The 12019-nt window shown below is 46.5% G+C and overlaps 1 protein-coding gene across 11 annotated transcripts in view; it reads right to left on the bottom strand.

Moving 5' to 3' along the window:
* PALM (paralemmin) overlaps positions 1–12019 on the bottom strand; it is a 38141-nt gene that overhangs the window by 6918 nt on the left and 19204 nt on the right. For 5 of the 11 annotated variants that reach the window (XM_078379003.1, XM_078379001.1, XM_078379006.1 and 2 more), the window contains exons 3-7: positions 10100–10180; positions 8606–8736; positions 6489–6606; positions 5505–5526; positions 2486–2551 (exon numbers count right to left, since the gene is read on the bottom strand). In XM_078379003.1, the coding sequence (XP_078235129.1) occupies positions 2486–2551; positions 5505–5526; positions 6489–6606; positions 8606–8736; positions 10100–10180 (418 nt within the window). The remainder of the gene's footprint in view (positions 1–2485; positions 2552–5504; positions 5527–6488; positions 6607–8605; positions 8737–10099; positions 10181–12019) is intronic. The other 6 variants (XM_078379004.1, XM_078379002.1, XM_020781082.3 and 3 more) reach the window with 2 other exon arrangements.

Raw genomic sequence — 12019 nt, forward strand, 5'->3', positions numbered from 1 at the left:
CAATTCCTCCCCCCTTGAGGGGGGCTAACCCTCAAAAGTCCATGCTCCAAAGCAGCAGCTACCGCCATTTCGTGCAACTGGAATCGTTTCCCCTTTATTTGCACACGCACAAAAAAAATTCTCGTTGTGCAGAGAGAGGAATTTTATCAAAATTCAAAACTCAGCAATATGAGGTCTCTGAGGCCCCTTCCAGCTGAATGGTCCTTCTGGAAAGCGCCACAGACCAGACATATAGAAGGACAGCCCTCTCTTGCTGCAACCCCCTTGCAAGTTGATATTCAGAAATAAACTGCTTCTGAAGCTGGAGACTCCATTTAGCTATCTATCATGGCTTTTTGGCACTTATTTCTGCCAGGAAGTTGCCTATTTTCCCCCTAAAGCCATCCACGCCAACAGTCTGGAACAAGTCAATTATGTAATTCTAATAATCTATGTATAATGCAACTCCTGAAGTGCTGGGAATATAGGATTAAGTCAGAAGAGAGGGAAAAAAGATGTTACCCCCTGCTTTTACATGTTGCACAGATAATTCACCCAGAAGTGATCATTCCATTAGGTGTGTGTGTGTGTGTATGTGTGTATGTGTGTGTGTGTATATATATAAAAACAACACTAATCTTTGCTGTCTGATTAATACGGCAACTGACATGGCAGGAATAAGTAAATGGTAAAGGATGGTTGATCAACAGCCCCTCTCTCCCTGTGCTTCTTTGCTTGGAAGTCAGTTCTGTTGAAAGAAATCTCATTGGAAGAAAGCTAATGCAGGGGAAAAGGGATTAAAATGCAGGTCACCTCGAGCTGCTAAACAGACAAACAGCAGCCAACAGGATGAAACTGAGAGGCTCTCTTCCTCTGGGCACCTCATGAGAAGGCAAGATTCTCTGGAAAAGAGAACCATGCTGGGAAAAGTGGGAAGGCAGCAGGAAAAGAGGAAGAGCACACAGGAGATAGACAGACTCTCTCAAGGAAACCACGACTTTTGAGTTTGCAAGAGCTGAGCAGAGCTATTGAGGAAAGAACATTTTGGAGAGCGCTCCTTCAAGGGGTTGCCATAAGTCAGAAAACGACTGGATGGCTTCATGTACAGAAGCTCCGCGGATATTGACAAGAGGTACACTTTCAAAAGTGTGTTAAGCGATGCAGGCTATTTTTACTCCATCGATTCACAGCCCTGTGGTAGGGGCTTCTCAGATACATATGTGTCAAGGGGGAGAGAAACAGCAAGGCGGTGCCTCTAAATGAGGCTTGCGCCCGGGGCATGGAAACAGATTGAGCGGGCCCGCACTCGTGGGAGGGTTCAGAGCGTGGCAGAGCAACAGTGGCTCATGGGTCATGCTGCCTGTCTAGGCAGGGCACAACATTCGCCATCCTGGCCCGTCCCCCAACGCCTGGCCGTGAGTTGTTCCTTTGACCTTGGAAAGGCCACTCAGGACTGGGCATCGAGACTAAAGCTGTTGTGATTGGGGGGGGGAGAGAGAAGAAGAGAAGGTCTTTTTTTGGAGGGGGAGAAATCAGGTTAGAACTCACTCGCTTCTCCTCCAAAAAAGGCCGGCTTCTATGGGGACTGGCCTCCTAGAGGGGAGCCCAGGATTCATTGGCAGCTTTGATGGATCACTCAGCCAGCAATTCTTTTCTGAAATGCTGAAAGGTTTTACCTTCCATAATTATTTTTCAAGTGGCCGTGGATTTCTCACGTGGCTTAGAATTCACCACGGTGAGCACATCAGCCCCACAGCAAGAGCTGGAAAGAGTCGAAACCACTATTTCAGAAATTTCAGACCCCTTATTTTATCACCTGCCTAATTTAACCTAGAGAAGTTTGGAAAACTTAGCCTTTCAGTTTGGAGGAGCTAATGAAGTCCAAAAAACCCTAACTTTTTGACATCTTACATTAGTAACTTCCATTTGAAATGCGTTACGCCTGATTATTTCTTTAAAACTTCCCCATGAGGTCCAGTGCTTTGCATAATGCAAACCTAATAATCTAAAGCTACCAGTTAGATTCAGCCATTAGAATAACACAATGCAAATCTATTTCATTTCAAATTAGATTCTTCATTTGGAAACACACTAAGCTTCTTCCCATTAGATTCTGCAGTGACTAGACCAAAATGCAATGGTGCAGGAAATGCACTCTGCACACGTTCAGAAACACTGCCCCCAACATTTTTAAATCGGGCCATGGGATAGAGGGCAAGCCACTTCCCAGCACCAGGAATGCCCTAGCAATCTTGGAATCCTTCGTTAAACAAATCTCTATTCAAATCAGGCACTGTCTGGAAGCAAGCAGCCGGTGGCACCAGGCCCTCCCCCAAAGCAGTTAGCATAGCACCGTCCCCTTTGCGGGTGCAGACGTGGAAGTGGGGGTCGGGGGGGGTCCCCCAGAAGGTTAGTGCCTTGGCGAGAGCAGGCAAAGCAGCATGCTGGGATGGCTGACGCCCCAAGGCGCGAGCCCTCCGAGGTGGGACAAAGAAGGTCCACTCACCTGCTTTCATCATGCCTCCTCCACCTTCTGCCACTTTCATGGGACTGTTGGCAATCTTGCTGTCTGCTTTGGAGGGAGAAGGAGGAGGAGAGAAAAAGAGAGGGAGGCTAAGGCCGGGAAGAGGAATCCACCTCAATCCACTCTGCCTCTTTTCGTCACAGGTGGGACTTGCCTCCCCTCCTTGTGGGTTGTCCTGCCCAGACCCGATCACAGAGTCCTAGAGATGCTGCAGGGTTTCAGCCTGACCTGGAGACACTTTGTCCAATGGGTCGTCTTTATCCACGCCGGGGGGGTCAAATCCAAGTCCCCCTGCGGAGGCTGAAAAATGTGGATTAGAGCAAACACTTGACATGGCATGGTATCTGGGTCCTTCTAGTGACCAGCTCTGGTAACTTCACCTTTAAGAACAGCCTATATTTCTAGGATTTTTCGTTTACTATGTTTAATATTTTCATCCTCTTGGAACTGCAGAGCTGAAGGGGATCATTGAGTCCAGCAGCCCCTTTCAAAGAGGCGTTCATTCATTCGTTTAGTCGTTTAGTCGTGTCCGACTCCTCGTGACCCCATGGACCAGAGCACACCAGGCCCTCCTATCTTCCACTGCCTCCCGGAGTTGTGTCAAATTCTTGTTGGTTGCTTCGCAGACACTGTCCAGCCATCTCATCCTCGGTAGTCCCCTTCTCCTCTTGCCATCACACTTTCCTAACATCAAGGTTTTTTCCAAGGAGTTTTTTTTTTCTCATGAGATGGCCAAAGTACTGGAGCCTCAGCTTCAGGATCTGTCCTTCCAGTGAGCACTCAGGGTTGATTTCCTTTAGAATTGATAGGTTTGTTTTCCTTGCAGTCCAGGGGACTCTCAAGAGCCTCCTCCAGCACCACAATTCAAAGGCATCAATTCTTCGGCGGTCTGCTTTCTTTATGGTCCAGCTCTCACTTCCATACATCACTACAGGAAAAACCATAGCTTTGACTATTCGGACTATTGTTGGCAAGGTGATGTCTCTGCTTTTTAAGATGCTGTCAAGATTTGTCATCGCTTTCCTCCCAAGAAGCAGGCATCTTTTAATTTCGTGGCTGCTGTCTCCATCTGCAGTGATCATGGAGCCCAGGAAAATAAAATCTGTCACTGCCTCCATGTCTTCCCCTTCTATTTCCCAGGAGGTGATTCGACCAGTGGCCATGATCTTAGTTTTTTTGATGTTGAGTTTCAGACCGTTTTTTGCACTCTCCTCTTTCACTCTCATTACAAGGTTCTTTAATTCCTCCTCACTTTCTGCCATCAGAGTGGTATCATCTGCATATCGGAGGTTGTTGATATTTCTTCTGGCAATCTTAATTCCGGCTTGGATTCATCCAGTCCAGCCTTCCGTATGACGTATTCTGCATATAAGTTAAATAAGCTGGGGGACAATATACAGCCTTGTCGTACTCCTTTCCCAATTTTGAACCAATCAGTTGTTCCATGTCCAGTTCCAACTGTTGCTTCCTGTCCCACATATAGGTTTCTCAGGAGGTAGATAAGGGGGTCAGGCACTCCCATTTCTTTAAGAACTTGCCATAGTTTGCTGTGGTCCACACAGTCAAAGGCTTTTGCATAGTCAATGAAGCAGAAGTAGATATCTTTCTGGAACTCTCTGGCTTTCTCCATAATCCAGCGCAGGTTAGCAATTTGGTCTCTAGTTCCTCTGCCTCTTCGGAATCCAGCTTGTACTTCTGGGAGTTCTCGGTCCACATACTGCTGAAGCCTACCTTGCAGGATTTTGAGCATAACCTTGCTAGCGTGTGAAATGAGTGCAATTGTGCAGTAGTTGGAGCATTCTTTGGCACTGCCTTTCTTTGGGATTGGGATGTAGACTGATCTTTTCCAATCCTCTGGCCACTGTTGGGTTTTCCAAACTTGCTGGCATATTGAATGTAGCACCTTAACAGCATCATCTTTCAAGATTTTAAATAGTTCAATTCAAAGAGGCACGGGGGGGGGGGGGGAATCGAACTCCCAGCCTCTGGTTCCGCAGCCAGAGGCCTTAAACCACTGAGCCATCCGGTTTTCTCAGACTATGGACAAGCGAATCCATGGATAAGGATCCTCGTGTACTGGCAGCAAGACCTTCAGGAAGTTAAGTGCCAAGGCTCTTTCCTTCTCAGGGGGGCCCTAAGGTCCTTTGCATCACCCACCCCACCCTCCCTGCTCCCTCAGAGCAAAGCCACCGTCCTCAGGGTGATGAGATTGCACGTGGGGGGGGATTATGCTGTGCGTTTCTGATTTAGGGTGACCCTGGAGTTGACCTCCCCAAGCTGATCTAATCAATAGCTGGGCTCTCCCTCTCTTGCAAACCTCAGGCCGTGGCTTCCTTTATCCAGTCAATCTGTCTTGTACTGGGGTCTCCGTTTTTTCCTGCTGGCTTCCCCTTTTCCCTCTTCATTGTCCTTCCTAGCAAATCTCAGTTTCATCATTTTGGCTTCCAGGGAGAGTTCAGATTTCATATGATCTGGAACTTGAGGCACAAATCAAAATCCAAGCCGATGCAACAGAGGGTATTCCCTGGAAGGCCTCCAGCGTCCCTTGAGCCCATGACATCCTGCACTCTGGGATGATTGAGAACAGATTCTATCCCTCTGTAGACTTCATTTCTCTCTCTCTCTCCTTAATATTCAACTATAATCATGCTTTGGCGCTTTCCTCTTTTGACCCTCCTCTAGAATTGCTTCAAATCATGGCTATCCTCTGCCTGTATTATCCTCTGCCTACCTTAAACTATGGAGGTTTCCATAGAGTGATCTACTCCTTCTGTAATGCAAAGAATTTTGGAGGTCTCTCCTCCCAGACCAGGCCCTTAGGAGCTTAACAAAAGAGGTACCTCTGCTGGAGATGGAAGCGGCCAGAACTAGTATGTTGACTTTGAGATAAAGGGCTTATCTCCAGTGCTTTCCCTTTGACTGTTGCCAGAAGAGAGGAAGCCCATTAGGCCACTTAAAACATGAAAAGAAAAACAGATGGCATGAAATTCGCTTCACCTACCTTTGGCTGAGCCTACGGGTGTCTGTGGAAAGAGAGAGCATACATCCGTTAGCCAGAGCCCCCCAAAATAATTATTTTATTAGGCAACCACATGTATATATATATTTTGGGGGGGTGCCCATGAGTTTCTCAGCATTCACATTCTGGGAAGCCCCACAAGTCTGTGCTTGTAGGTGTGGGGGGCAAGAAGACTTTCTTGAAAAGTAATGCATGACACTTAATGGATGTGAGAAAGCCACATGTAACACACACCCTGCACAAGCGCAGAGAGACTACCCTGAATCCTTGTCCTCCTGGAAAGATCTGCCACCCAGCCATCTGGAGCAAAAACTTAAGAGTCTAGTGACATCTAAAATATTCTTAGAACAGCAGAGCTGGAAGGGACCCCTAAGGATCATCAGGTCCACTCCCAACCCCTGCCTCCACAGCCAGATTTCTTAAACCACTGAGCTATTTATTTTGGCATTCATGGACTCCATCTCATTTCATAAAATGCCTCTTATGCCAGTTAGAAATACAGTACAGTAGGAACCCCCACCTGTATTTGCGGGGAAGCATTGCCACCCCCCCCATGGATGCTGAAAAATGCAGGTAATAGCAAACAGTGTTTTAATAGCCAACACTATACATATCATGGTCTCTATTTAGCTCTAGTGGCCAGTTCTGGGAACTTCATCTTTGGAAATACACATTTCTAGGATTTTCCTTTTAATATTTTTAAAAATATTTCTAGGATTTTCCTTTTAATATTTTTAAAAATATTTTCAGACCATGGAAAAGTGAATCAGCGGATAGCGATCCCGTGGATACAGGGGTCCTACTGTAGATAAGTCTTCCAGGTGTCACAGGGCCCTTGGTTGTTTCTGTTCAAATAGGCAGACAGGGCTGCCTCTTTGTCAAGGTGGCTTCTGTGGGTACACCTCATTCCACACACACAACAGACCCACTAAGCAAGGGGGGGCAGGAAGCCCATCTGCTTCTGACCTTGGGCGTCTGGGGCAGCTTCTCCTCCCTGGCCACCACACGGGCCTCCTCGGCCACGTTCTCCTGGGTGGAAGAGGCAGAGATCCCGTTTTCCAGTAGCTCCAATTCTTTCTCTAACCTGGACCAAAAAAAAAAAAGATCAGAGAGACTTGCAGCTTAATCCATTCAGGATCACCATCATCATCATCATCATCACTATCTTAGAACAGCAGAGCTGGAAAGGACGCTATGGGTCACGGAGTCCAGCCCCTGTCCAGCCCCAGTGGGGGAATCAAACTCCCAACCTCTGGCTCTGCAACCAGAGACTTAAACTCCTGGGCTATTTGATTTCCTTTAAAAACAGATTTCCAAAACTTTATGCCCTCCAGATGTTGAGTTTTGTTTTGTTTTTAAGTGCATTTGGCGATACAGGTTGAATTTTTAAAAAGAAAAGTTCATGACCGAGTGAGCTAATCAATCAATAAATGTTTTGGCATATCAAGAGGTTGAACTCAGTCGGGTTCTGCTTCTGGAGCTCAGCCCTCATTCTCCGGATCAGGATGTCTTGCGTAACAGCTCTGTTTTCTGCTTCTGGCCCAGTTTTCCTGTGGGTGGGTCTCATCTAAAGCCTAATATCTCCCCCTTTTCCCCCAGAGTCAGTCAACCACTAACAGAGGGGGGGGGTGGAAGAGAGGATTAGGATTACAGCTCAGAAACCTTAATTTTGGGGGGTGGTGGTGTTGCAATTCCTTGATAAAGAATTATAAGTGATTGATAATGGAACTATCATAAACAAGCTCTGGTGGGAAATAATCTTCCCCTCTTATCCTCCGCCAGCTTTTGTTTTAAGAAATGGGTTTGTTCCTCCACCGTTGTCTAGGAACAAAATTATGTTGGCTTGGTGGCCGATGCTGTAATTTGTTCCTGCAGAGAACATTCCTGGCAGGGGAGAAAGGCCGTCCTTTAAAACAAAAAACAAAAAACGAGGAATCCAAATGGCAAAGTTCATTTGTGTTTCTTTTCATCCCAGCTTCCTTTTAAAGAAGTCGGGGGAGCTCTTTTGTATTTCACGACAGCTCCCCGTGAATGAAGCTGGGGTTAAAAGGAAAAAAGAGAACATCCAGGCGTCAGCATTCATGCAGGTTGGTCTAGATGACCATTAGGCCCCCTTCCAAGTCTATAATTCTGTTAAGGGAGTGAAATCTGGACAGTTAAGAGAGCTGGCGGGGGGGAGGGTGGGGAGAAGAGAATGGATTCATTTGAAACACAGTCCTGGAGGAGAACTCTGTGGATCAATCATTGGAACTTCGGAAGGGCACGTTTCAGATTCAAACGGCGAGGGCCAAACCGAAAACGCAGCAAAAAAAAAATGTTCCCCGAGATCGGTTCCCACTTTAGCCAAAGCCAGTTCAGATTTTTGTTTTCGTTTTTAAGTTGCAATTTTGTTTTTTAAAGTTCATAATGTTGCTAGGAACTGGTTGCTTTAAAACCAGGCCAGTTATCATCATAATCATCATCATCATTATAAATTGTGCAAACCTATTCAGACGAAAACAACAACAGCACACCAGGCTGGCTTGGTTGGAGAAAGAAGGCATGAGAGACAACCCCCTTGTTACAGGCAAGGTGTTCCATCCAGCCTCCAGACTGTCTGGGCACATCCCTCTGCAGGCCGCATGGGCTACGGAGTTGCAAGAACCAGAAGGTTAGGGGTTGTAGGGGAAGGACTCCAGCAGTGCACCTCTCTCTCTCTCTCTCTCTCTCTCTCTGTGTGTGTGTGTGTGTGTGTGTGTGTGTGTGAGAGAGAGAGAGAGAGAGAGAGAGGAGAGAGAGAGGAGAGAGAGAGAGCGTCCCACCCATTCTTGGCAGCCTAGCCATCACCGGGAACTTTTCAGATGGATCCAAATGTTGGAGGAGGCACAAAGGATGGAGGACAGGGAGGAAGAGGAGGGGGAGGAAAGCCAGCCGGCCCATTGTCCTCCTTGCCCAACCTGGTGCCTGTCCTGAAAGAGACTGAGCTGGTTCCTTCTCCTCTGAGCCGGTCAGTGGAAGAGTTTTCCAGCCGGCTCTCTCATCCCAGAACGGTACCCCAGGTGGCATTTCCCTGCCAGGTTTCCTCGGAGCAGAGGAAAACTCACCTCTGGATGCTGACCTCCAGCTCTTTTGCCTTCAGGTCGTCTTCCTCCATCTGCTTCTTCATGGCCTCGGCCTCTTCCGCGTTGGAGGAGGGGGTCCCTTCCAGCAGCCATCTCTCCCGCAGAGCCTTGGACTTCAAAGGAGAAACAAACCAAGAAGAACCCCGTTATCTCTCCTTCTAAACGAGGTGTTTCAATCCCACACGCCTGGAAAGCTGCAGTGATGCCACATGGCTAGACTCAAAGCCCACGGGCTTTTCTTCTGGTGTGGTCATAGCGGCTTCGTTCCCTTTCTTCAAGTTATTTCCTTTAAGGCTTCTGTTTCACCTAATGGTGCATTAAGAACTAATTTCCTAAGGCGCATTAATCAGAAACAAAAGCAGTGGAGCTGAAATGTAAACAACAGATGTGACTCGCAATTCTGTTTTAAGCTGCTAATGAAATTATTTATTAGCTGATTCGTAGCTATCCATGTTTTATGATGATGCGCGTTATCTTACTGTCCGTACTCGGTGGGGAACAGTTCTGAGATTTCTTCCATAAAATGTATTTCTGTCTTGCTGGGCTGTGTCTCTGCGTGAAAACTTTTACAAAGCAATTATCAGCTGCTAAGAACCTATTGTTTCATTCCTAGATTAATATCCCTTCTAGCAACTGGTTCCACGCATCTATAATCCTGCTTGTATCATGCACGTTTCATCATTTCTAGTGACGACTTATGCATGACTAAATTAAATTTTGGAACTCCCAGTGGCCAAGAGGTGCTGACTAACGAAGTGCCAGTCCCACCCAGAGGCGTGCACACAACTGCGCAGAAGTAACAAGGCCTATTTATGGGACCAGCACCTCGTTAATTACAAGATCTCGCATATTATAATTAGGCAGACCACTTTCTATTCTGCATTAGTAGATTCTCTTGCTGCTGTTGTTTCTCGATTTTTCTGCCAGCTACCTTATGGGACCCTCCCCTCTCTGGTGTTTTCGTTTTCTTGTGAACCATTTTCAACATACTGTTTACAGAATTAAAACAACTGACTTACAAAAGAGAAAGACGGGAAAGTTACTCCAGATTAAAAACCTAAATTCCCAGTATGCTAATTAGGGAACCCAAATATTGATAGTGCAGGGGGGGAAAAGACTCCCAAGCTCTTTTTTTAAAAAGCCTCTAAAGCTGATTTTGATACATGTTAGCCTGTTCTCCTAACTAAAAACAAGACAGTAAGAAATAGGAGGGAAGGACGCCTAGGAGTATGAAGCTGCACGCTGATCTAGAAAAGACAAACAAGAGAAGAAATACCCTCACACCCCTGCAGCAGGATCTGACCCAACAGCGTGACTCAAACAGCTGAAACAATGGTAACAAACCACATTACAGCTCCTTATCAACGCTCTATCCCTTCCCACTTTTTAAAAACTGAGTTGTACTTTTAAAAGCCATCCTCAGTTTCCTTTCAGGAGTTCTTTCTTCTTGCTAGGCTGGCCAGGGTCCATTTCTACCTTTAGATGCTGTAACTGTCTCCTGTCATCTTCCAGCTGCCTCCGCTTGTTTTCAATCTCTGTTTGGCGTTTCCTCTTCTCCTGAAACGACAAAGGGCCAAAGAAGAGGGTCGTTCAGAAGAGAGGGAGGAGGGAGGGGAAAAACCCTTACAATCCCAAACTCTTAGTCAGAGTCAGAGGTCAACCAGCAGGCCTGGAAGGACTCCCGGTTTCGCTTTGCACTTCTCCCCACCCCACCCGTCCCGCCAACAAATAAGAAAGGATGTGTTTTTTGTGTCTATTTTTTAAAAACAAATAGAACATTTCAAAACGGAAAAGGGGGGGAGTCTGGTTCTTACTCTCAAGCACTTTTTTTCAAGTTAAATGGGGAATTGACCCCAATCTGACCCATGAATGTCACCCTATGGACATTCTTTAACTTGTATAGACCCTCTCCATTCCTTCCTGGCTACAGAAGGGTAAGGCCTCAAACCCTCTCTGTTCAAATTATAGAAACATGATCAAATTTGAGTATTGAGGGGCTGGCGTGTAACACAAGCTCACACGCGCGTGCACAAAGGACATCCTGACCAACTAAATACTGTACCAGACATGCCCCCACCCTTCCCTCTTTAATTTGCTTTGAGAACAAATTAGAGATATAAAATAGATATACACAATGCACTTCAATGCACCTTGGTGCTGTTCAATCAACCCTAACTCCTCTCCAACACATGGATTTGAGCGTCCGTCAGCCGTACTAGCTCTATGGCAAGAGAACCTTCTTTCCAACAAGCCCCATCCGTGGTGAGTGACTTTATTGTCCAAACTCCTGCCAAAGCTTCACACACACATGTGTATACACCAAATAATTCCCCAGTGGAATTTTAATTTAATTAAAGTGGAGGGAAGTTCAGTCCCTTCCCCCCCCTTCTTCCTCTCGAAAGGAAAGACAGACAATGCCATCTCTTGTTCGAGATGCATTCCTGCCCTCCTTTTGGAAGGGAAATCAAAGGCGGACCTTGAGCCAGGAAACGTGTGCTCGGCCAACAGAGTGACCAGATTTTGCTCCCAGAGGCAAACAAGAATTTTTTTTTTGGCAAACGCTAGACTGAAGGACCACAGAAGGACCACAGAAGCGGTTCGCAACCCAAGGACATTGCTTTCTTCTATTTACCCATCTGGCCTTGTGTGAGATTCTTAGCTATCCACTCTCCAGGGGCTGAGCTACCTCACAGGGTGGTTGTAAAAAGAAACCCAAGATGAGAGAAGCATCCTCACAGACGTCACCCGGAGCTCAAGGGAGGGCATCTGCCCTGCACCTGTGCCCCAGGCTAAAATAAACCTGAAACGAATTTTGTTTCATGTAGCAAAATGCCCTTGAGTGTGGTCTAATTCACTCCAAGGCACACAGAAAGAAAGAAAGAAAGAAAGAAAGAAAGAAAGAAAGAAAGAAAGAAAGAAAGAAAGAAAGAAAGAAAGAAAGAAAGAAAGAAAGAAAGAAAGAAAGAAAGAAAGAAAGAATCGAGGGACCAGATCCCTGGCCCAAAGGAAATGGCTGGAGGCTGAAGCGCAAGTAGAACAAACCAGCCTCTCATGTAATTTTCATCCATTGGGGGACCATAGCGGGTTGAAACCACCCCACCCCTCGGAAAAGCATCTTTTGTTTCCTGCCCTGTGTGGAAAAACTGAGCCGTTTCCTTTCTGAGTTTTGTTTTTCAAGCCATGCCTTGATGGCCCAGGAAATAAGGACTTTCTCTTGCCTCCTGCTTTCTCTCTCTTTTTCTTTTCTTTTTAAAACAATATTTTGGAACCAGCGCTTTTAAGGCGGCCCAATCCATCCGTGCATGCGCACACGCACCCTTTCCTCTGGACTCGTCCAGACCTCGGAGAAAGCTTTCATGGCCCTCCCTCCATCTCTCCGGTCAGCCCTGCCTCGGC

This window comes from Pogona vitticeps, chromosome 7 (genome assembly GCF_051106095.1).
Source record: "Pogona vitticeps strain Pit_001003342236 chromosome 7, PviZW2.1, whole genome shotgun sequence".
Classification (NCBI taxonomy): Eukaryota; Metazoa; Chordata; class Lepidosauria; order Squamata; family Agamidae; genus Pogona; species Pogona vitticeps.